The 19,207-nt window shown below is 28.5% G+C and overlaps 2 protein-coding genes across 9 annotated transcripts; one reads left to right on the forward strand and one right to left on the reverse strand.

The window, feature by feature from the left end:
- Nucleotides 1-216: 216 nt before the first annotated feature.
- Nucleotides 217-9,137, reverse strand: LOC145192596 (gamma-aminobutyric acid receptor subunit beta-like). 7 transcript variants are annotated; one of them, XM_090098824.1, is made up of 10 exons: nucleotides 8,825-9,137; nucleotides 7,012-7,097; nucleotides 6,313-6,416; nucleotides 5,217-5,284; nucleotides 4,897-5,123; nucleotides 2,383-2,465; nucleotides 1,705-1,842; nucleotides 1,319-1,471; nucleotides 881-1,110; nucleotides 217-440 (listed from the first exon to the last, which is right to left on the reverse strand). In XM_090098824.1, the coding sequence occupies exons 2-10, from the start codon at nucleotides 7,062-7,064 to the stop codon at nucleotides 222-224; spliced, it is 1,275 nt and encodes a 424-aa protein (XP_089954950.1). In that variant the 5' UTR covers nucleotides 7,065-7,097; nucleotides 8,825-9,137; the 3' UTR covers nucleotides 217-221. The 7 variants fall into 7 exon arrangements, with proteins under 7 accessions (XP_089954950.1, XP_089954981.1, XP_089954961.1 ...); XM_090098855.1 differs by having other exon boundaries at nucleotides 4,897-5,115; nucleotides 5,217-5,532; XM_090098835.1 differs by having other exon boundaries at nucleotides 5,217-5,532; nucleotides 8,825-9,129.
- Nucleotides 9,138-13,967: 4,830 nt separating this feature from the next.
- Nucleotides 13,968-18,788, forward strand: LOC145192191 (RNA demethylase ALKBH7, mitochondrial-like). Of its 2 annotated transcripts, XM_090090650.1 has the most exons (5): nucleotides 13,968-14,544; nucleotides 17,297-17,442; nucleotides 17,693-17,723; nucleotides 18,056-18,180; nucleotides 18,400-18,788. In XM_090090650.1, the coding sequence occupies exons 1-5, from the start codon at nucleotides 14,248-14,250 to the stop codon at nucleotides 18,536-18,538; spliced, it is 738 nt and encodes a 245-aa protein (XP_089946776.1). In that variant the 5' UTR covers nucleotides 13,968-14,247; the 3' UTR covers nucleotides 18,539-18,788. The 2 variants fall into 2 exon arrangements, with proteins under 2 accessions (XP_089946776.1, XP_089946785.1); XM_090090659.1 differs by lacking the exons at nucleotides 17,297-17,442; nucleotides 17,693-17,723 and having other exon boundaries at nucleotides 14,155-14,544.
- The last annotated feature ends 419 nt before the right edge of the window (nucleotides 18,789-19,207 follow it).

The following is a 19,207-nucleotide window of genomic DNA, read 5'->3' on the forward strand; positions in this document are numbered from 1 at the left end:
CATGTATATAGCAGTATGTTTAATCATGAAATATTATATATTTTTTAACTTTTATATGAGAAAAAGAAAAGGAACAAATCATAAAACATTTAAAAAATCTCTAGTTTAGAAAGTATGGCCGATACTTAAGGCAAAAAACATCGGTTTTAAAATAACCAAACACGAATAGCATTAAATCGAAACGTCTGTTTTGGTGACCAACCTTAAAAAGTAAACTTAAGTCAAAAATCAATATTATCAGTAAAAAATTTTACAGTTTCTGGATGAACACCGTGATAAATGAAATAAAGAGCGTTAAAAAATAAAAACATCAAAGGAAAAACCACTTTTGCACAATTATCAATGACATGCTGATCGCCTGTTACAAAAACAAATGGTCCGAATGTTACTTTCTTAATCTTGGAACTTTCTGATGGCTCTTTTTTTTGGAGCTGCGATCCCTATAAGTAGAACATTCTGGGTGTGAAAATGAAACAAATTAAAGACAGGTAACTAAAGACTCTAAAAGAGATATAAATCAACTCTTGGAATAACAGCGATAATCTAATAGTGGACTAATTAACGCATAAGCAAAATAAAAGTTTTAACAATTTAACAATACCGTGGTGTGACCTAACAAAGTCCTATGCTTTGAGAAAGTCCTAATTTAAGTAACAACAAATTTTCTATATATAAAATAAAAATTTAGAGAAAAAAATTTAGTTATTTTATTTAACTAGATATCTAGTTAGAATAACTAAGTTAATTTCCCCAAATATTTATTTCATATATACGAAATTTGTCATTTCTTAAAACAGGACTTTCTTAAAACATAGGACTTTATAAGGTCACACCACGGTAACTAGGTAATAAAAAGAATTGAAAAGAATGAAATTCTTACAGACGCTTTCGGGTCTTGTTTATCAGAACTTTCCTTTTCAACGATCATCCTCCAAGATAAAGAAAAATCTGGATCTGTGATTCCCACAACAGCAAACTCAAACAAAGCACCGAATACAAACATCATGCATAGCAGCATGTAGTAATCGAGGCTTCGCAAGGTCTTAGAAACTGGTGCTGTTGAGCGAATACTATTGCTCATGAAAACGATGGCTAAAAATGTGTTAATGCCTGAAATAAAAAAAAGAAACACAGTAACTTTGAATTATATGTTAAAAAGACTATTGAGTTGAAATTTATTTTAAAAACTCCTCTGATTGAAAATTCAAAAATAGGTTTTACACTTCATTGAATATGGGTTTGTAGTATTTATAAAAACCTAAAGCAAAGTTATTATGCTTTTACAAATATATAAATATATATATAGATATAAAATTACCAAATGATACACGAGCAGGAATTGCCTTGTAGCTCACAAAAAAAGAAACCCAACTGAGTCCAACTGTAAGAATGCAAGGAAAATAATCCCGAAGAAAATGCGCAGAAAAATCTCGATGTAATGTAAATGTGACAACTAAGGTGTCAAACCTCACTAAAATTAAATTTGATAATTTTTATAAAGTAAAAACAACAAAAGTATTTGAATTCAATGATTTTAAGACATTAACTTTTTATGTAAAATATAAAGTTTTTGCAAGTCTTGAAAATATACAGATTAAATTTTAAAAAATTACTCAAAATGATTGCCCTGTAAGTATTTTTATCAACCGTATTAACGCAGTTAGTATACAGAGCAGCCAGGACTCATAAAAAAAGGTTACTAACTGTTGAAATCTCCATCAAGTATTGAGTGATTGGTGGAAATTTTAACCTGACTATAATCAAGTATATGCAAGTCTTCCCCTGAACGCTCTATAGGAACACGCATCCATTTCAAACGTACGTACGATATTGATTGAGGAACTAGTAAAATTTTAGAATAAGATTTTATTAAACTACAATTATTAGTCAATGTTTTAACAGTAACAGATAAAAGTAAATATCATATAACTGGTGGCAGTTCTATTAGCGTCATAATATCATAACTATATTGTCACCAGTTCTTTTAGCATCATAATATCATATCACTATATTGTCAACAGTCCTTTTACATACATAATAAACTTAATTATAAAATTAGCTACAAGAATAACAAATCTTCTAGGAATTTAAGTTATTACTAATTGCTATTTTTTTTATTACAAATGTTACATTGTAACATTTGTAATAAAATGATGTAACATTTGTAATAAAAATAATGTAACATTTGTAATAAAAAAATAGCAATTAGTAATAACTTAAATTCCTAGAAGATTTGTTGTTCTTGTAGCTAATTTTATAATTAAGTTTATTATGTATGTAAAAGGACTGTTGACAATATAGTGATAATTCTTAAATTAAAATAAATCTTACAAAGAGAACACAAAAACATAAATCCCCCCAGTAACAATTTTTTGTACTTACATACAGCTAACTTAAATTTGCATTCTTGAATATCAAATGGATAAAATTCAAAATTCATCGGACAAAATGACAAGATTCTAAATCTAAACATTTAAAATATATTGATATTAATCATACTATTAACTAAATTGCTATTATTATGGAAAAAGATTAACTAAAATAATAATAATAAAAAACAATAATTACCAAATAAAATTCATTTTTGTCTTTAAACGTTTACTTTATGAATTTTTACATAGATTAGGGGAGAGGGAGGAGCATTGGTACACAGGCAAATATTCAGCCGTTTTAAATTAATTTCAACTTTTGAATGCAGATACCAAATGTTGTTTGAAATCACAGAAAATATTGTTAGGTTTTAAGCATCTGTTACCTGTAAATTTACCTTTTGTTTATTTTGCGGCTATGTTGATTTTTTTCATGTTTAACTGTGTATGGTGAATATGCTACTTTTTAGAGCGTTAATGTTTTCATTTGTTCAAACTTAAGTTAAAACCTAAAACTCAAAAAAAAAAAAAAAAAATTAAAAAAATTAAATATTTTTTAGTACATAAAAAAATATTTCACTTTGAAGCACTCACTCGCAAAGGGTGAGGATTGGTACATTAAATTCAGGAAGCATTGGTCCATAATTTTTAATATCTGTTCTGTAGATAACATATATACTTAATACAGCGTGGTAAAATATATCTTTTACAATGTGGTTCTTACTCTCAAATGCTTTGCTAATGCTTTCATACACTATGCACTATGCACCTAAGACATGTGCCAGAAAAAATCTGCGCGTGTTCTGATGTGGTGTTTACGGAAACCGTGCATCATTTTAAATAGCTAATTGTTTTAAAATCTCATTGTATTAATCTTATTCAAAATTTAAACAACTCTGTTATAAAACACTTAGTTTTAATTGAAATTTTATCAAATCAAGATAAGAAGCTAGAAAAAATTTTTGCATTTTTTCGTTGAAAATCCTGGTGTATCAAACAAAACTATTTCTAAAGAGCTGCAGATTGCTTTGAGAACAGTGCAGAGTGTTGTGAAACAATTTAAGGACACTGGTACAATCATAAGAAAATCAGGAAGTGGAAGAAAAAAAGGTTTTGTTAGACGAGATCATGGTAAAAAAGTGAAAGATGCCTTAGACAGAAAACCAGAGATTTCTGTTCGAACTTTAGCAAATAAATTTAAGACAAGTACTTCCACTATACAAAGAGTAAAGAGAAATTGTGGAAATCTTATAAAAAGAAAAAAGTTCCTCATTGTGAAGAAAAGCAAGAAAATGTTGCAATTTGACGTTCAAAGCTGTTCTGTAAAAAATTATGAGCTTAAAAATCTTGTTTCCGATTATTTCCGATCTCTTCCAGGACACCAATATTATTCAGCAATTAATCGCAAGAAACTGAATTCCAAATATAAATGCATTGGAATGCAAAGATTCGCTAAAAAATTTAAAAGTTTAGCAAACAATTTGTGAATGTGGTGAAAGAAACTCTTGTTTTGTGACTACGTGAATAATGAACACAAAAATATACATCAAAGAATGCCTCAAGAAATGTCTTTTGCGGATTTTAAGAACACACACAGGTAACCCGTTATTTTGGCCCAATTAAGCATCATGTCACAACTCTGGGACAACTTTAAACTGGCTTAGAGAACATAAAGTAGATTTTGTTGAAAAACACTGCAATCCACCAAATTGTTCTTAACTACATCCTATCGAAAGATATTGGGCTCTTGTCAAAAGAAAAATAAGGTTCAATGTAAAATAAGCCAAAAACATTAAAGACTTCAAAAGTAAATAGACTAGAGCTACCAAGAAAGTCCAGCCGAAGACTGTGCAAAAGCTGATGTCAAGTGTAACCGCAAAGTGGGTGCGTTCTCACGTACAAAACTTCACAAACTCTCTTAAGTGAAATTTAATGATATTAATATAAGTACTTTCAAAATATATATAACATTCAATATCAAAATACAATAGTTAAATAAATATCCTTTAAAATGTCCGCGCAGATTTTTTTTGGTACATGTCTTATGCAAAACAATTAAATATAATTGTTTAAATACTAATTATTTAAATAAATTATCTATATGTTTCTTGATATGTTATAAAATATTTTGTTGGTTTTAAAATCTGTTTTATTTTTCATTCAAATTGAAAATGAAATTTCTTACTGAAATAATGTAAACACATTGTGTACCAATGCTCCCCATTTAAGGGAGCATTGACACAATAAAACTGTTTAGAAAACTCAAAAGTATTATACTTTACCATTAATATTTCTGAACATAAATTATATTAAAATGTTACTAATACATTTAAAAAAAATGGAAACTATTTACTTCTGATTTTTTCTAAAATTTTTTTTTTGTTTTTTAATTTCTTGTTAAAATGTACCAATGCTCCCCCCTCTGCCTCCCTCTATTTTATTAATCTAGAACTTGCAGTTGAAGAAAAAGGTAACAACAATACGCAAAAAAAATTGTTGATTATTAGATAAGAAAGAATAATCTTACCTTTGACTGAACTTGACTGTACCATTACCATAAATAAAAACAAATACATTGCGAGCTATAAGATCATGAAATACTCCCTTTTTGCCTAAAGGAAAGTAAACATTTGGAATCCATATCTGCTTTGCTACCTCTACATCAAATGCAGCATAATCATCAGGGTCATCATAATCAAAAGCAAGACGTTTGTCTTCCCAGCTCATACGAAGTGTGCAGTCTAAGCTGAAATGCTACAATATATATATCAATCTAAAAATTTTTAATTAAATTAAAGAAAAGATGTTTATACAAATATAAGTTTTAAAAAAACTTATATTTGTTACCTGGGGAGTATCTTCTAAAGGCAACATATTATTTATCCAAAGATTAATTTCAACAACAACTGCTTGATCTAAATATACATAGACATTAATTTTAGAATTTCATCGTGTTGGTAAAATTTAAAACCAACTAAAAATTTGACCTGAAAAAAAACTTGCTTTATAAATAAAGAAAAATACATAAATTTGTCATCAAACTATTATTATGGTGAAAACTGTTGTTTTTGCCTTAAATCCACATAATGGTTGGATGGTAAATTGATGCATTTTTCTTCTATATTTACCAACAAAATTCTGTTCTTTCCAATCAAAAAACTTGCTTTATAAATAAAGAAAAATACATAAAATAAAAAGAGTATGACTTGCTGTCATACTAAGGATACATCTTCCCATTCTAACCTTTTCCCGACAGATTATATTATTAATTGTGAATAACTTTAAAAATTCATTTCACTGTTGTTTTACATGGTCTTAATTAAATTATATTTTCTATAATTTTGATCCATTAAACCATTCTGGTAAAAAAAATATATATAATATTAACTAACAGCAATAAAAAAAAAAAAAAAAAAAAAAAAAAGAAAAGAAAAGAAAAAAGCAGCAAAAAGAGCAGATGTATCAACAATAATACCATCAATAAATAACAATTGTTGTAATGAAGAGCAAGAGCAATAAAACAAGATCAAAGTTATAATAGGAATAAGTTAAAAATATAATAGCCTCAGCCAAACTGTCCCATACTAGATGTATTATAGCTTTTTTGCTTCAGCTTTGGGAGTCATGTAACAGACACGGCCAATGGCATCATGTGCGTGTGACATGAAGAACAATCTAGACGGGGAGGGAGCCAAATTGTGTCGTGTTTGATACAAGGTTTTCATATTTTTCAGGAATATCTTCAACAATTGCTATAATAAGAACTTTTTGAACTCCACTTTTCATAAATTTATTTTCAGATTCTTGTTCTTCAAAAATATTATTATTTTTTTTTTTCTCTTTTGGCTACAAATTTTTTTCTCTTGATTTTGTCATAACAAATGAAGATTTTTAAAAAATCATTTATTTCAGGTGTGTATTAAATGAAATAAATTGTTCTTACTATTATAAATAGGGACAACTTCTTTCTTGTAATCCTTCAGTATTCTATCAAGTACACTTGTAGCTTTTTCCAAGTTCATTGCTTGATTTTGTTCGCAATTAATCCTTTTAAAAAATAATGATAAAATTACATGATTTTGTTGATAGCTTAAATTATATTAATATCTTAAGTAATTAATATTTATTACAATATTTAAAAACATTTTTTACTTAAAGAATACATTTTAGCTTAAATTAAATTTAAGAATATGAAAAACTAATGTATATTCATATTTTGGTAATGTATAATAACAAACAAATCAAAAAATATTGCAACTGTCCCATGACTTTGTGGCAATAGATTAATTTAAATGCAAAACATGTCTGACCAAATCAAAAATTAAGCTTTTCAAAAATGATATTTGATCACTTTTGGGGGAATTGAATATGGCAAATTATGATATTGATTTGTCATTATTAAAAAAATAGATGTGAAAATCATCAAAATGCAATAAAAGTATTGAATTACATTTAAAGGATGTCTTATTAGAAATAAGAGTTTTATTCACAAGAATAAATAAGTAAGGTTTAGAATTAGTAACATCTAACTTTAGGAAGTCAACATAAAACTGTCATGAACATAAAGTTAAGATAGTTATCTCAAATAATTTCTTGTTGAATTTACCCTCTTATCAAAACCATATTTAAAATTCAGACATACCTCATCATGATCAAATGAGAAGATATGATGGCAATTAAGACTCTGAGAGCCATGTCTATTTAGTGTGATGATCAACCAGGGGAAACCTATATTAACAAATACACAGAAATAATATATATATATATATATATATATATATATATATATATATATATATATATATATATATATATATATATATATATATATCTTATTTTTTAAATAAAAAACCACAGAATTTTTTAAATTTACATTTACAGTTACCAAATATAGTGTAAAATTACTGTTTTAAGTGCTATGGCATCCATGATGCAACGATTTGATGCAAAAAAAAAGTATTCAGCCAACTGTCAATTTATGATGTCCCACTATTGGGTTTACACCAACTTGATAATAAATAATAGATAAATTGTAGTTGAGATTCACAACAAAAAACTTTATGAAATATCATCTAGATAATTTGTATTTGCACTCAAAGATGTTAGTTTTAGATGAACATTCTCAGAAATGACAAAATAAATAAACTATGCTTGAAGAATGGAACATCATAAAATTGCATCAAAGTAATAAAAGCAAATGTGAAATTGCTAGAATTGTTTCCATATCACAGCCAATAATTAAATCTATCATCAGTATTTGATACAGCTGGAGAAGTATTCAGCAAAGCAAGATCAGGCCGGCCATCTAAGGTCAAGAACCAGTTGAGAAACAGCATGATCTGAGAAGTCAAAGCAAATATTGCAGCAAACATCAAAGGATATCTTGATGTAAACAACAAAGTTGGTCAATTCTGTATCTAAACTTCTGTGGTTCTTTATTTTTTTTTTAAAAAAAAAGGAAAAAAAAAAAAAAAAAAAATTTGTGATGTTTTAAAATTTTGTGCATACATATATACATACATTTATCCATACATCTATACATATATATACAGATATTCATATATTATACATATATTTATATACACATGTATATATCCATACATACATACATACATACATACATACATACATACATACATACATACATACATACATACATACATACATACATACATACATACGTACATACATACATACATACATACATACATACATACATACATACATACATACATACATACATACATACATACATACATATATACATATATACATAGATGCATACAGTGAAGTCTAAAAAATAATTTTCATAGTTAACACAATTTATGATTCTTTGTATATAGGACAAGAAGTTGAAAACAAATTCTCGCTTAAAGAAGCTGACATAAATTTAAGATATTTTCAGGTTTAAGTAAATATTGGATTGGTCATAAAACTTATCTTTCCTTCTTACACAGAAACATGTATTATTTTTTTTAAAATGGTGTAAGTTAGTAGAATTATGTTTGAAAATCTAGAGTTTATCTAATTTAAGTTTAATTAAGCAATTTTACCTTTAAGTGCGAACAAAATTGCTGGAAAGAATACAAAAAAACCTCACTTGTATATATGTATGTATGTATATATGTATATATGTATGTATGTATGTATATATGTATGTATGTATCTATGTATGTATGTATGTATGTATGTATGTATGTATGTATGTATGTATGTATGTATGTATGTATGTATGTATGTATGTATGTATGTATGTATGTATGTATGTATGTATGTATGTATGTATGCATGTATGTATGTATATAGTGTGTGTGTGTATATATATATATATATATATATATATATATATATATATATATATATATATATATATATATATATATATATATATATATATATATATATATATATGGCGTATTTTAGATAATAGCTTTTTAAAAAAAAATACAACTTACATAACAATCTGTCATGTCATATAAGAATAATACGTTTGATTGCAAAACAAAATAATCTCTGATTTTAAATTAAAATGCAAAACCAATCATTGATTTTTAAGATGCTTATCTGCTAAATTTGCTGCTCTTTGTGTTTCAAATACTTTTTTTTTTTTTTTTTTTTTTTTTAAAGGCATAGTTCAAAAAAGTGGAATTTGTTTAGGAAAAAAAAACGTCAGATTCTTCTTCCTTGTCAGCTTTAGGTAGTGGAATTTGCTTTTCGTGTTTTTTTAGGTTATGGAATTTTCTTTTCATGCTTTAACTATTTTCAAATGAAGTAATGCGACGTTACCTAATTAAAAAGTATTAAACATGACGTCATGTCTCTTTTAAGGACTATTTAAAGAAAGAACATGGATTATTGTCTTGTGCGTCATGCTTCAGAACAGAAAAAGCGTCAAATTTTCCTTATCGTTTTAGTTTGATAAAATGAAAATTCTGCATTAATTATAAAATAGGTATATGTTATCAAATCATAAAACAAATACAAAACGAATGGAGACCTCTAGTTTCTCTTTTAACAATATTGCTACTTAGTTATAGTATATAACGCTAGTATATAACGTTGCTTCATATGAGCTATCAGCGCAAATTGCAAACAGAACTTTGTCATAACTGCATGAAAATAAACGATGGTATTAAAATCTCAGTTGAAAAAACGACTTTAATGTCAAATGCACTTCACATTCAAGGCCACTGGACGTCAAGCGAATAATAATCGGACCTCACGCCTGAGTTTACTCAAGAGCGATGACGAGGAAAAAAACGGCGGCAATTTTTATACAAAGGTCTTGTTGAAGCAAGATTTCACCAAAGAGTTTGGAAGTAAACTTTTCACCTATTTAAATGATACAGCTCTGAACTCTTTGAATGAACAATTTATTTACACTAAAATTTATGTGACAAATTCAATATTTTATACATTATTAGAAATGACCTAACCATGCTAGAAACAAACGTTTACAAAAGTCTGACTAACTTTGTCTGTTATGGCAGCTTATGCTCACAAGAGCTTATCAAAACTCCAGCTTATAAAAATGTATATCTACCGTCAACCTTGTCAAAACAAACTTTCCTGTATTATTATTTCAATAAGTTGATGAGTTGTTCTGATCTCATTGTAAAATTTGCTTCGATGAAACCGAAACCGAAAGCCTTTACAAGGTATTTGTGTATTAGCTAAGGGTCTGCGTATCGTTTCTGTATCGTTATCATTCCGATATGATAGCGGAAAAATCATCGGATTGACGAGAGTTCCGGTATATACCGAGATTTAAACTAACTACAATACCGAACAAAATTATTTTACCAGTTTTTTTTGTCGTAATTATTCCGATGACACTTTTTTTTTGCGCTATCGTATCGGAATGATAACAATACGGCAATGAAACGATGCGCAGACCCTTAGTATTAGCATTGAGTTTTTTCTTCGGCAAATCTTAAGTCTTAATCTCTCTTTAATAAAAAATCGTCTTCATTTCTTTAAAAATATCATTCACGCAAAAATCGTTATTATAAACTGAATTCAAGCCCACAAAGAATTGTGGGCAATAGGCTAGGGGAATGTATGGATTCAAAATCCTGATGGTATGGTAATCTCATTCATAAAAGCAGAAAAAGTAAGCGCTGAACACAAGGTTAGATAACGTGTTAAAAACTGTTATCAATTACGTCTCTTTTAAATCTTTCGACCTAAAGATACAGATATGTTTATCTTCTAATGAGATACTATGCTTATCTCACTTTTTATGTTACTTTTTGTTAGAAATATAAAAAAAAAAAAAATCAGAAAAAGAAGTTATATGTTTGTTTAGAAATTATTTTAGTTGTTGGTCTTGACCAGGGCTGTGGAGTCGGAGTCGTGGAGTCGGAGTCGGAGTCGGAGCTCATTTTGGCTGGAGTCGAAGTCGGAGTCGGAGTCGGAAAAATTGTACCGACTCCGACTCCGGTTTAAAAAAAATCTTTCAAAGTTTCATAATTTTCATAAGGATTTTATAGATGTTACAAAACTACAAGTCCCAGGATGGTCTGAAAGCTGTAGGATATCCAGACACAATGGGAATTGTAGTTTGCAACAACTGGAGGACAAGGAGTTTGACATGTTATTTTTAGGCCTTTAAAACTCTTATAAGCAATAGGGTATTTTGCTGCTTATCACTGAGAATCATATATCACCTCCCTTGCGCTCTCCTCTACCTTCCCTTAAACTATATAACTTCATGATCCCCTAACTCCCGACTTAAATTGTCTGGCACTGTGCTACATATTCTTAGTAGAAAGCTAGGCGTGCCACCACCAAGCACCAAAGAGTTGCTCCACAAACAGAAAGACTGTAAGTATTCAATTAACTTTGTTTCTCTGGAGAGAGAGAATATTAGAAAATTAGTGATTGAAGAAGCTGTTAAACAAAAAGAAGAACTTAATGAATCTCTCAAGGGACGCTTTGTGTTTCTTAACAGAGTGAACTATTTTGCAATCAATGTTTAATTCTTTTTTGAAAAAAATGAAGCAGTTACCAAGACATTGGCAGTAAAAGACGCCAAAACTAATCACACCAGCAAATTTCTCCAGGTCTTAGTAGAAAAGATTCTTAAAGAATATGAACTTAAAGAAGAACAAGTTCTTTCATGTTTGAAATATTGTCCAACTGACAATATTTCAAACATGATTTTGACAAATTCATAATGTTATTAGCGACTGCATAAGAGTTTGTTGCATAACAAGAGTTCAGAAAAGTTGTTTGTTCAGAAATTTTTTTCTTATAAATATTGTTTAAAGCACTAAGTGGTTGGATTGTTTGTATCAGTGATGAAACAGCCAATGTTAACATTTTACTACAGTTATTTGTTGTTACAAAAAAATAACTGTAGTAAAACAAACAACTATTTGTTGTTACAAATTGGTTACTTATGAAGGAGTCGGAGTCGGAGTCGGTCCATGATAAAATCAAGGAGTCGGAGTCGGAGTCGGAGTCGGAACAGCAGCTTACCGACTCCACAGCCCTGTTCTTGACTAATATGGCTGACAGGCAAATTGATCATTTATGCAATTTAAAACATTTTTTTTTCTGTTATAAAAAATTTAGATAGTAAAATAATAAAATTATTACTGGAGGGAAGTTGAGCGAAAAAGGGGGAGTGGGAAGGAGAAGCATGTTTAAACATTTCTACTTTTCAGTTTTACTTTTAGACAACTTAATCACGACTTTTATTACAGGGTGCGGAAAAAGTTCCGGCAATTTTTTCTAAAATTTCAACAGCACAAAAATACTGAATAAATAACAAAACAATTCAACTCCAGAAATAGCAAATTTTATTTGAGCGATAGCAATGACAATAAAGAAAAAAAATCAAACAAATGCTCAAAATTGCCTCTATCAACCTCAATACATTTTTTACTCGCTTTAGAAAATTTTCGATAATGGTCGCGCATTGTTCGACAGTTATCTCTACCCAGACACAGCTCAGAACCGTTTTTAGTGCTTCCACGGTGACATATCGTGTTCCCGAGATTTTTTCCTCCAGGATGGAGCAGACGGAGTAGTCCATTGGGTTAAGATCCGACGTATTAGGCGGCCAGACCTCATTGCCCCAAAAGCTGGAAAACAACTCCTCGCAGACGGCAATAGTTGAATTGGCAGAATGCACTTGCACTCAGTCTTGCTGAAGCACGAAACCTTCTGGGCTGAAGTGCTCATTCGCTCAGGGATCCAAAACGTCGCAGAAGACTCGCAGTTAGTACCTGGCGGCATTGATCTTGATGTTTCCTCGATGAAGACCTGTGGCGTTTTCTCATTGGCAAAATTCCCGGCCCACATCACAACTGAGGCTGGAAAATAACTGCGGCCAATGATTTTTTCCTCCAATGTCTTCTGCTGACCCTTCTTGAGAAGCTCCCTACGATTCTGACAGTTATGAAGCGTCTCGACCGCGCTTCTAAGTTGTCAAGATAGCAGTTTATGCTTTTCACCGCACTTCTCGTCGGTGAAGAGCACTCGTGACAAGTGACCACCGCCGACCAGCCGACGCATTTTATAGCATTTCTGCAGCCGTTTTGCCTTTATCGTTTTATTCAGAAAATGGACGCGAGCGATTTTGTAACTTCGAAGTCTTCTCCTCGACGGTGTGACGGACGCTTTTCTCATCGATATCGAGATCTTCAGCCATTTTGCACATCGACATCTCGGCATTCCGAAGAATTTGAAATCCCACCTTTTTGATGTTCTCCGGAGTGGTCGCAGTGGTTGGACAGCCGCTTCAAAGACTTGGTACTTTTTTTAATGGAGTCTCATTTTTCTTTTGCTTAATGTACTTGAGCAAGTTATTTATCAAACTTCAGGTTAAAATTTTTGATTTTAATTTTTCCATGGACCTGATATAATGATGAGGAGAATATCTTGGAACCACTTTACAAATAAAATCTTTTTCACTGAAGATATCTTAATTATGAAATCCTTTATTAACTAACTATTATGGGAAATAAACTTGGACATTTGAAGGCAACATTTTATTCTAAGTAAAGAACTGGTGTCTTTAATTGGAAAAAGCAGACAATGTTGGCTTTGGTTGGAGCGCATGTCTCCTCACCGGATTGCAGAAACATTGCATTTCAAGTCTTCAAGTTTCCATTTTCCACATTTATGTGGTTGTTTTTGTATCTAAGATAAAATAAAACTATATCTAATAGAAAAGCACTAAAAGTATAGCTTAAAAATCCTATTACAGGGTGATTTCGGTATGTGTTTTTTTTCAATAACAAGTGGGGTTTATTTTATTTTATAAAAATTAACCAAATAATACAATACTTATTCTGATGGTAATAATTCAATTAAAAAATAAAAATGTTTGGTAAGTTTGAAAATCATTTTGTTTTTGAGAATCATTTTTATTTTATAAAAATTTACCAAATAATACAATACTTATTCTGATGGTATAATTCAATTAAAAAATAAAAATGTTTGGTAAGTTTGAGAATTATTTTGTTGGCAATCAATATTTACCAGTCATTTTTCGGCAGTTGTCGTAGAGCCGAAATTCTGACGGTGAGAGATAAATTGGTTAGTGCGTTACTAGGTTATTTAAGCTTTTCGGTACTTGAACTATACCTGTTTCTCAACCAGCTGTACTTTATAAACTTATCTTACAAACTTTTAAGTTATGAGAAACTCGCTCTTTCATCGAAATATAAAAATTCATTTCTGTACTTAAACGTTAAGTCTATTACTTACCTTTCTATTTTGAAACTGCTTCGTCTAAGAGGTTGCAATCAACATAAAGTTAATTATCTCCTTTCATTAATGTTTTTAATGATAGATAAATGAAGACTGAAAGACTCGCGTATACTAATAACTTTATCTAAGTTCTTATTTAAAATTTGTTTTTGTAATGCTAGAGATGAAATTATTAAGATCTCAATTAATTACTAAAGGTTTTCATAAAGTTCTTTCAAAAAATAATACCAAATCATTGAATTCTGATGTGGCTGCAATTCCAAATACTGCATACAAATTTTCAGTCATAAAAACAGATAAACCAGACGAGGCATCTAAACTTGAACAAGTTTTGCACAGATGTTTAGCCATATACGAAAACTTTGTAACCGAAGAAGAGGAAAGTTATTTCGTTAAAGAAGTTTCACAATCATTTAGGAGAAAAAAGTATGAGTATGGGCATTGGGATGGGGTATGTTTTATACTATTATGTAAGATAAAAATTTTTTTGTCACTTTGCTTTTTTTTTTTTTTTTTAGCATTCACTTATCTAATAAATGTGCCAATAAATAAAAAATGATTGTCTGACATATAACCAGAGAAGTGTATTATTTGTGAGGGAAATCTGATAGAATAAATGAGAGAAGTTGATTTATTGCAATTAGCTATTTGGTTTTGCATCAACTTTATCTTTATCTTTTCAACATTCCTTAGTTATAAAAATAATATTGCTCAATAAGATAAAGCCAAAGCAAAAAATAGTTTAATAAATTGCAGTAAAAATAATCTTGGCATAAAAAAAACAAAATTATCATTCTCTGAAAAACTTTCAGAAATAAGAACCTTCTTACCCTTTAAACATCTCAATGCCAAAGCAGAGCATTTACAAGCATGCACTTCAATCAGCCTCTTTTAGTAAACTATGAAACCATGGTCTAATATGCTTTATTTGTTAACTTATAAAACATTATGATATCTAAAATGTAGTTTTTTCTTACACTACCTGAATTTGTATGCATTACCAGGCTCTATAGAAAATGTAACCTTTTAACAATAATAGTATGAAATATATTTTTACAATGTTTTTATAAGGAAATAGAGAAATAAGCAAGGCTTTGTTCTATATTATTATTTCTCCTAGTTACAATAAGAAAAAAAGTTAAATATAAAACTTTACTAATATGTTTAATTTTATTAGTCTGGGAAACAGTCTGAACAGTGTTCCTAAGACTAAAATAGTTGCTAAGTTTTTTTGCTTTTGTTATTCTTGAACTGCATTATATTGTATCTTTCACAAACTTTAGGCTTTGAATTCTGCATCAAGACACTTGAAAACTGTTATTTGTATCCCATGTGGTATGATTATGCAATAGAAAGTTCTAAAAATGCGTAGCACAGCAAAAAATATTTTAGTAGTTTCTTTAATGAAATCTGGTATTTGTCAAAATAAGCCACTTGTAAATTAACTGCAGTTTATGACAATGTTTCTTTACTTCTGGATTGTTTGACAGTAATGAGATAATACCCATCAAGAAACAGAATCTCAAAAAACAACAAAGCTCTTTTTAGTCATCTGGAGCATAAAAAGTCTTCTACAGATGCTGTATAGAATTGAGCAAATCATTCCTAACTATTCTAAATTATATAGCAATCATGTCATACTACTTTTATAACTCACCTATAAATTTATATTTAGTCCTTTAAATGCTGGAGACTATCAAAAACACTACCCACCTTGTTCAAATATGTGATGACATGTCCCAGCTTGTAGGCTTGTGTGTTAAGGTTTTGTATAAAAATGATATGTATTATATACAGCCAGCTAGACCCACTTGTTACCTGAATTGTAAACAGTCAAAGTGTGTTTGCTTATTCCTTTAGGGATGATTTAACCCCTGAAACTTCATTGTCTTTTTGCCTGATATTTATCAGTAGTTTTTTTCATAAAACTAAGTTCTTATATTTTATTTATAGCTGCTTCATGAGCTTACCATAATATCACTTGAAACATAAAAAATTACAGTTCACTTTGTAGATAAACAGAACAAGTTAAGAGGGTAAAAAAGAGAAACTGTACAATCATAGAAATAATATATATGTATATATATATATATATATATATATATATATATATATATATATATATATATATATATATATATATATATATATAAAGTACAATACAATCATCAAATTTAATTGATCATTATAAAAAATGACTGTCAGACTATTATATTTGAAATATAGACTAGGAAATATTAGAAAGCATTAACATACTTATAGTTTACCGACTTAAAAAAGGGTGATTAGTGTATTTATATCAGGAACATTTTGTTATTATTTATTAATTGACAAGAAGGTCATTTTATTGTTTAAAAATTTAAAGAGATTAAAAAGTTTATACATTTTGGTAAAGATAGACATTTTGTAGTTTTGAAATCAGATAAAAATCAATATAGAGTAGATGTCTTTCATTTCATTGTGTAAACCTATGTTTTTGTTGTTAGTCATGTCTACAACCTTTAATATTTAAAATTGAAATTGGCATTAAGCAAGTGAAGTTCAACATTTTCAAAGGTATTATTTCCTAGAATATGGGTTACCATATAGTTTTGATATACATTTAAAGCAAAAAAGTTTTAAGAAACAAAAAATTGTTTCTAAGAACAAAAAATTCTATTATGTTTAAAAGTCTATAAAAGTTCTATATAAATCTTAAAAAAATGTTCTTAAAAAACTGCATTAGAATCCCAAAATTCTGTAGATTTTCCATAGGATTTCTAAAGATCTATTTTTCCAGGGTTAACAACTTTTTAAATATTGGTTTTGGAGACTTTTTGTTTTTCATATGACCAAAAGTGAATTATGTTTTTAAATCTTCAGTCTGTAAGCCTAATTTTTTAGAAAAACAGGATCGAGTTTCCTAATTTCTTTCATGCATACTTGCATACCCCCTTTCTCACTTGAGCCTACAACAAAAGCATTTTCAAATGTTCAAATTTCTTAAAACAAAGAAATTAACATCGCTTAATAAACAGTAGAAATATTTTGGTTCTCTTTTTTCTTCTGTGAATTTACCTGGCTCTGTAACAGTAAAAGCATAGTTTCAGTCAAAAACCAAAATTTAATGAAACAAGGTTTGCTTTAAAAATATCTTAGAGCATCGTTTTATTTCAAGATATTTTTTTGGATATTTTTCCAATGTTCTTTTTAATTATATTTAGGCTATTGAAGGTTTCAGAGAACTTGAAAAAACAAACTGGTCTAAAGAATGTCAGTTAATATTAGACTGCATAGCAAAGACAGTGTTTGTGGATGACATTGATTCTATCCAACCTTTTACGCATGTGCTTGATTTAGCAAAAAATGGGTATATTACATTTATTTTATACCATCATACTCCTAGTGAAAACTCACTCTTAAAAATCAAATTCTCTTTATTATTTTTATACGTGCTGTCTAAAGCATTCTAAAAACATGCTGCAATTTTTAATTGAATAGTTTGTATATTTTAAAATTAAAAGATAAATTTTAAAAAAGTGTTGAAAATATTTTTTTCATTTAAATGTTATGTGCTTACTTTATATTAGAAACAATAAACTTTGTTTCTTTCTTATTAGCTACATAAAACCCCACACAGATAGTATTAAAGTAAGTAAAAACTTCTAAAAATGTTTTTGAATTTAAAAAAATATATTTTGTTCAACATTCAGAAAATGACTTAGTGTGTAGTGTGTAAATTGGTTTTTTAATAGTAGTTTTTAGTAGTTAGATTATTAATTTGCTAAAAGTAGAACTTTTAGTTTAGCAAATTAAAAATTTTAGATGTTATTTATTCTTTACAAATTGAGTAATTTGTTATACATATATTTTACTTTGACATTATTGAGACCAAATTGCATCTGGTTTTATAACTTTACATGTAGCAATAAATTATTAATTTAGAAGTTTCTATTCAGTTTCTATTCTTTGTCTTCATTTAGTTTTGTGGTTCTAAAATTACTGGTTTATGTTTACTCTCCTCCGCAGTGATGCGTTTTGTGAGTTCATCTAATGCTGATTCATCTGTAGATGTTCTTATGCCAAGATACTGTCTTTATTTAATGAGGTTGAAATACTTGAAATTATTTAATGAGGATGCAAATATTTGCATTTATTTTTATGATTTTACATAAATTGGCCTATAAAAATAAAATTGATTTTGGTTTTTGCTTTACAACTCCAAAGCAGTTTTTTCACTTTTTATTGTTATTGTATTTTAATTTTACCAATTTTTACAACAATCTTTTAAAAAATGATATTTAAATGTTAATTTTTTACATTTTAGTGACACTTTACGCTATGATTTCACACATGAAGTTCTTAGCGAGGAAAAGTCTTATTGGAATGGCCAGCATATACCAAGAGATCGTAGACTCACAGTTTTAAGAAGAAACAAACCTCTTTCTCACCAACAGTCTACTTAGTTACACACACTGGTTACAACTACAGTGTGTTTGCTTATTACACTGATAAGCATTTTATAATCTAATATTGGAACATTTACATTATTTTATAAAGTAAAATTAGCATGACTCAGTTTTTCTCAAATAGTAATAAAATGTTCAGAAATAAAACAATATTCTCACAAAATCCCACAAAAAGTTGTTATTATAAATTTATGGATTGTTTGAATCAGGCAAAAAACCCAAATAAATTTGAATTACTTTTGTTTAATATGTGTGTAAAATTGTTTAAAACTAGAAAAGTATTTTTTCATTAATTGGTTTTCTCTTTTTTAGATATAGCATGTATTTGTTTGATTCATTTTATTTCTTTTTTTTTTGTTTTAACTTCTAAATGAGGTTTTTTTTATTAGTTTAAATGTTAAATAAGTTCATAAAAAGGTTTTCATCCAAAAAATGTGAATTTCTGCCCATATTTTTATGTCAGAAGTTACTTTGAAATAAGTATACAGTTATTTAATTTATTTAATTGAAATAAGTATACAGTTATGTTAATAGTTCAAAAGTGGTAGTTTTTTAAAAATAAATTTAAATTTTTCTCTTTTTTTTTTTTTTTTTTTTTTTTTTATATATATTAAACTATTTATAATCATGACAATATTTAGAGTTAAAAGACAAAAAATAGTGAGC

Source organism: Hydra viridissima, unplaced genomic scaffold, assembly GCF_058129835.1.
Source record: "Hydra viridissima isolate aposymbiotic clone 2 unplaced genomic scaffold, HvirCarnegie_v1 scaffold_1, whole genome shotgun sequence".
In the NCBI taxonomy this organism is placed as follows: domain Eukaryota; kingdom Metazoa; phylum Cnidaria; class Hydrozoa; order Anthoathecata; family Hydridae; genus Hydra; species Hydra viridissima.

What these genes read in the sequence shown, in the direction of transcription:
- LOC145192596 (XM_090098824.1), bottom strand. Translation starts at nt 7,064, where the DNA reads ATGGCTCTCAGAGTCTTAATTGCCATCATATCTTCTCATTTGATCATG. An exon ending in CTTTAGAAGATACTCCCCAG is followed by an intron (nt 5,124 to 5,216) that starts GTAACAAATATA and finishes TATATATTGTAG; the next exon opens with CATTTCAGCTTAGACTGCAC. An exon ending in ACTTGATGGAGATTTCAACA is followed by an intron (nt 1,472 to 1,704) that starts GTTAGTAACCTT and finishes ATTTAATTTTAG; the next exon opens with TGAGGTTTGACACCTTAGTT.
- LOC145192191 (XM_090090650.1), top strand. Translation starts at nt 14,248, where the DNA reads ATGCTAGAGATGAAATTATTAAGATCTCAATTAATTACTAAAGGTTTT. An exon ending in CTTGATTTAGCAAAAAATGG is followed by an intron (nt 17,443 to 17,692) that starts GTATATTACATT and finishes CTTTCTTATTAG; the next exon opens with CTACATAAAACCCCACACAG. An exon ending in TACTGTCTTTATTTAATGAG is followed by an intron (nt 18,181 to 18,399) that starts GTTGAAATACTT and finishes TTTACATTTTAG; the next exon opens with TGACACTTTACGCTATGATT.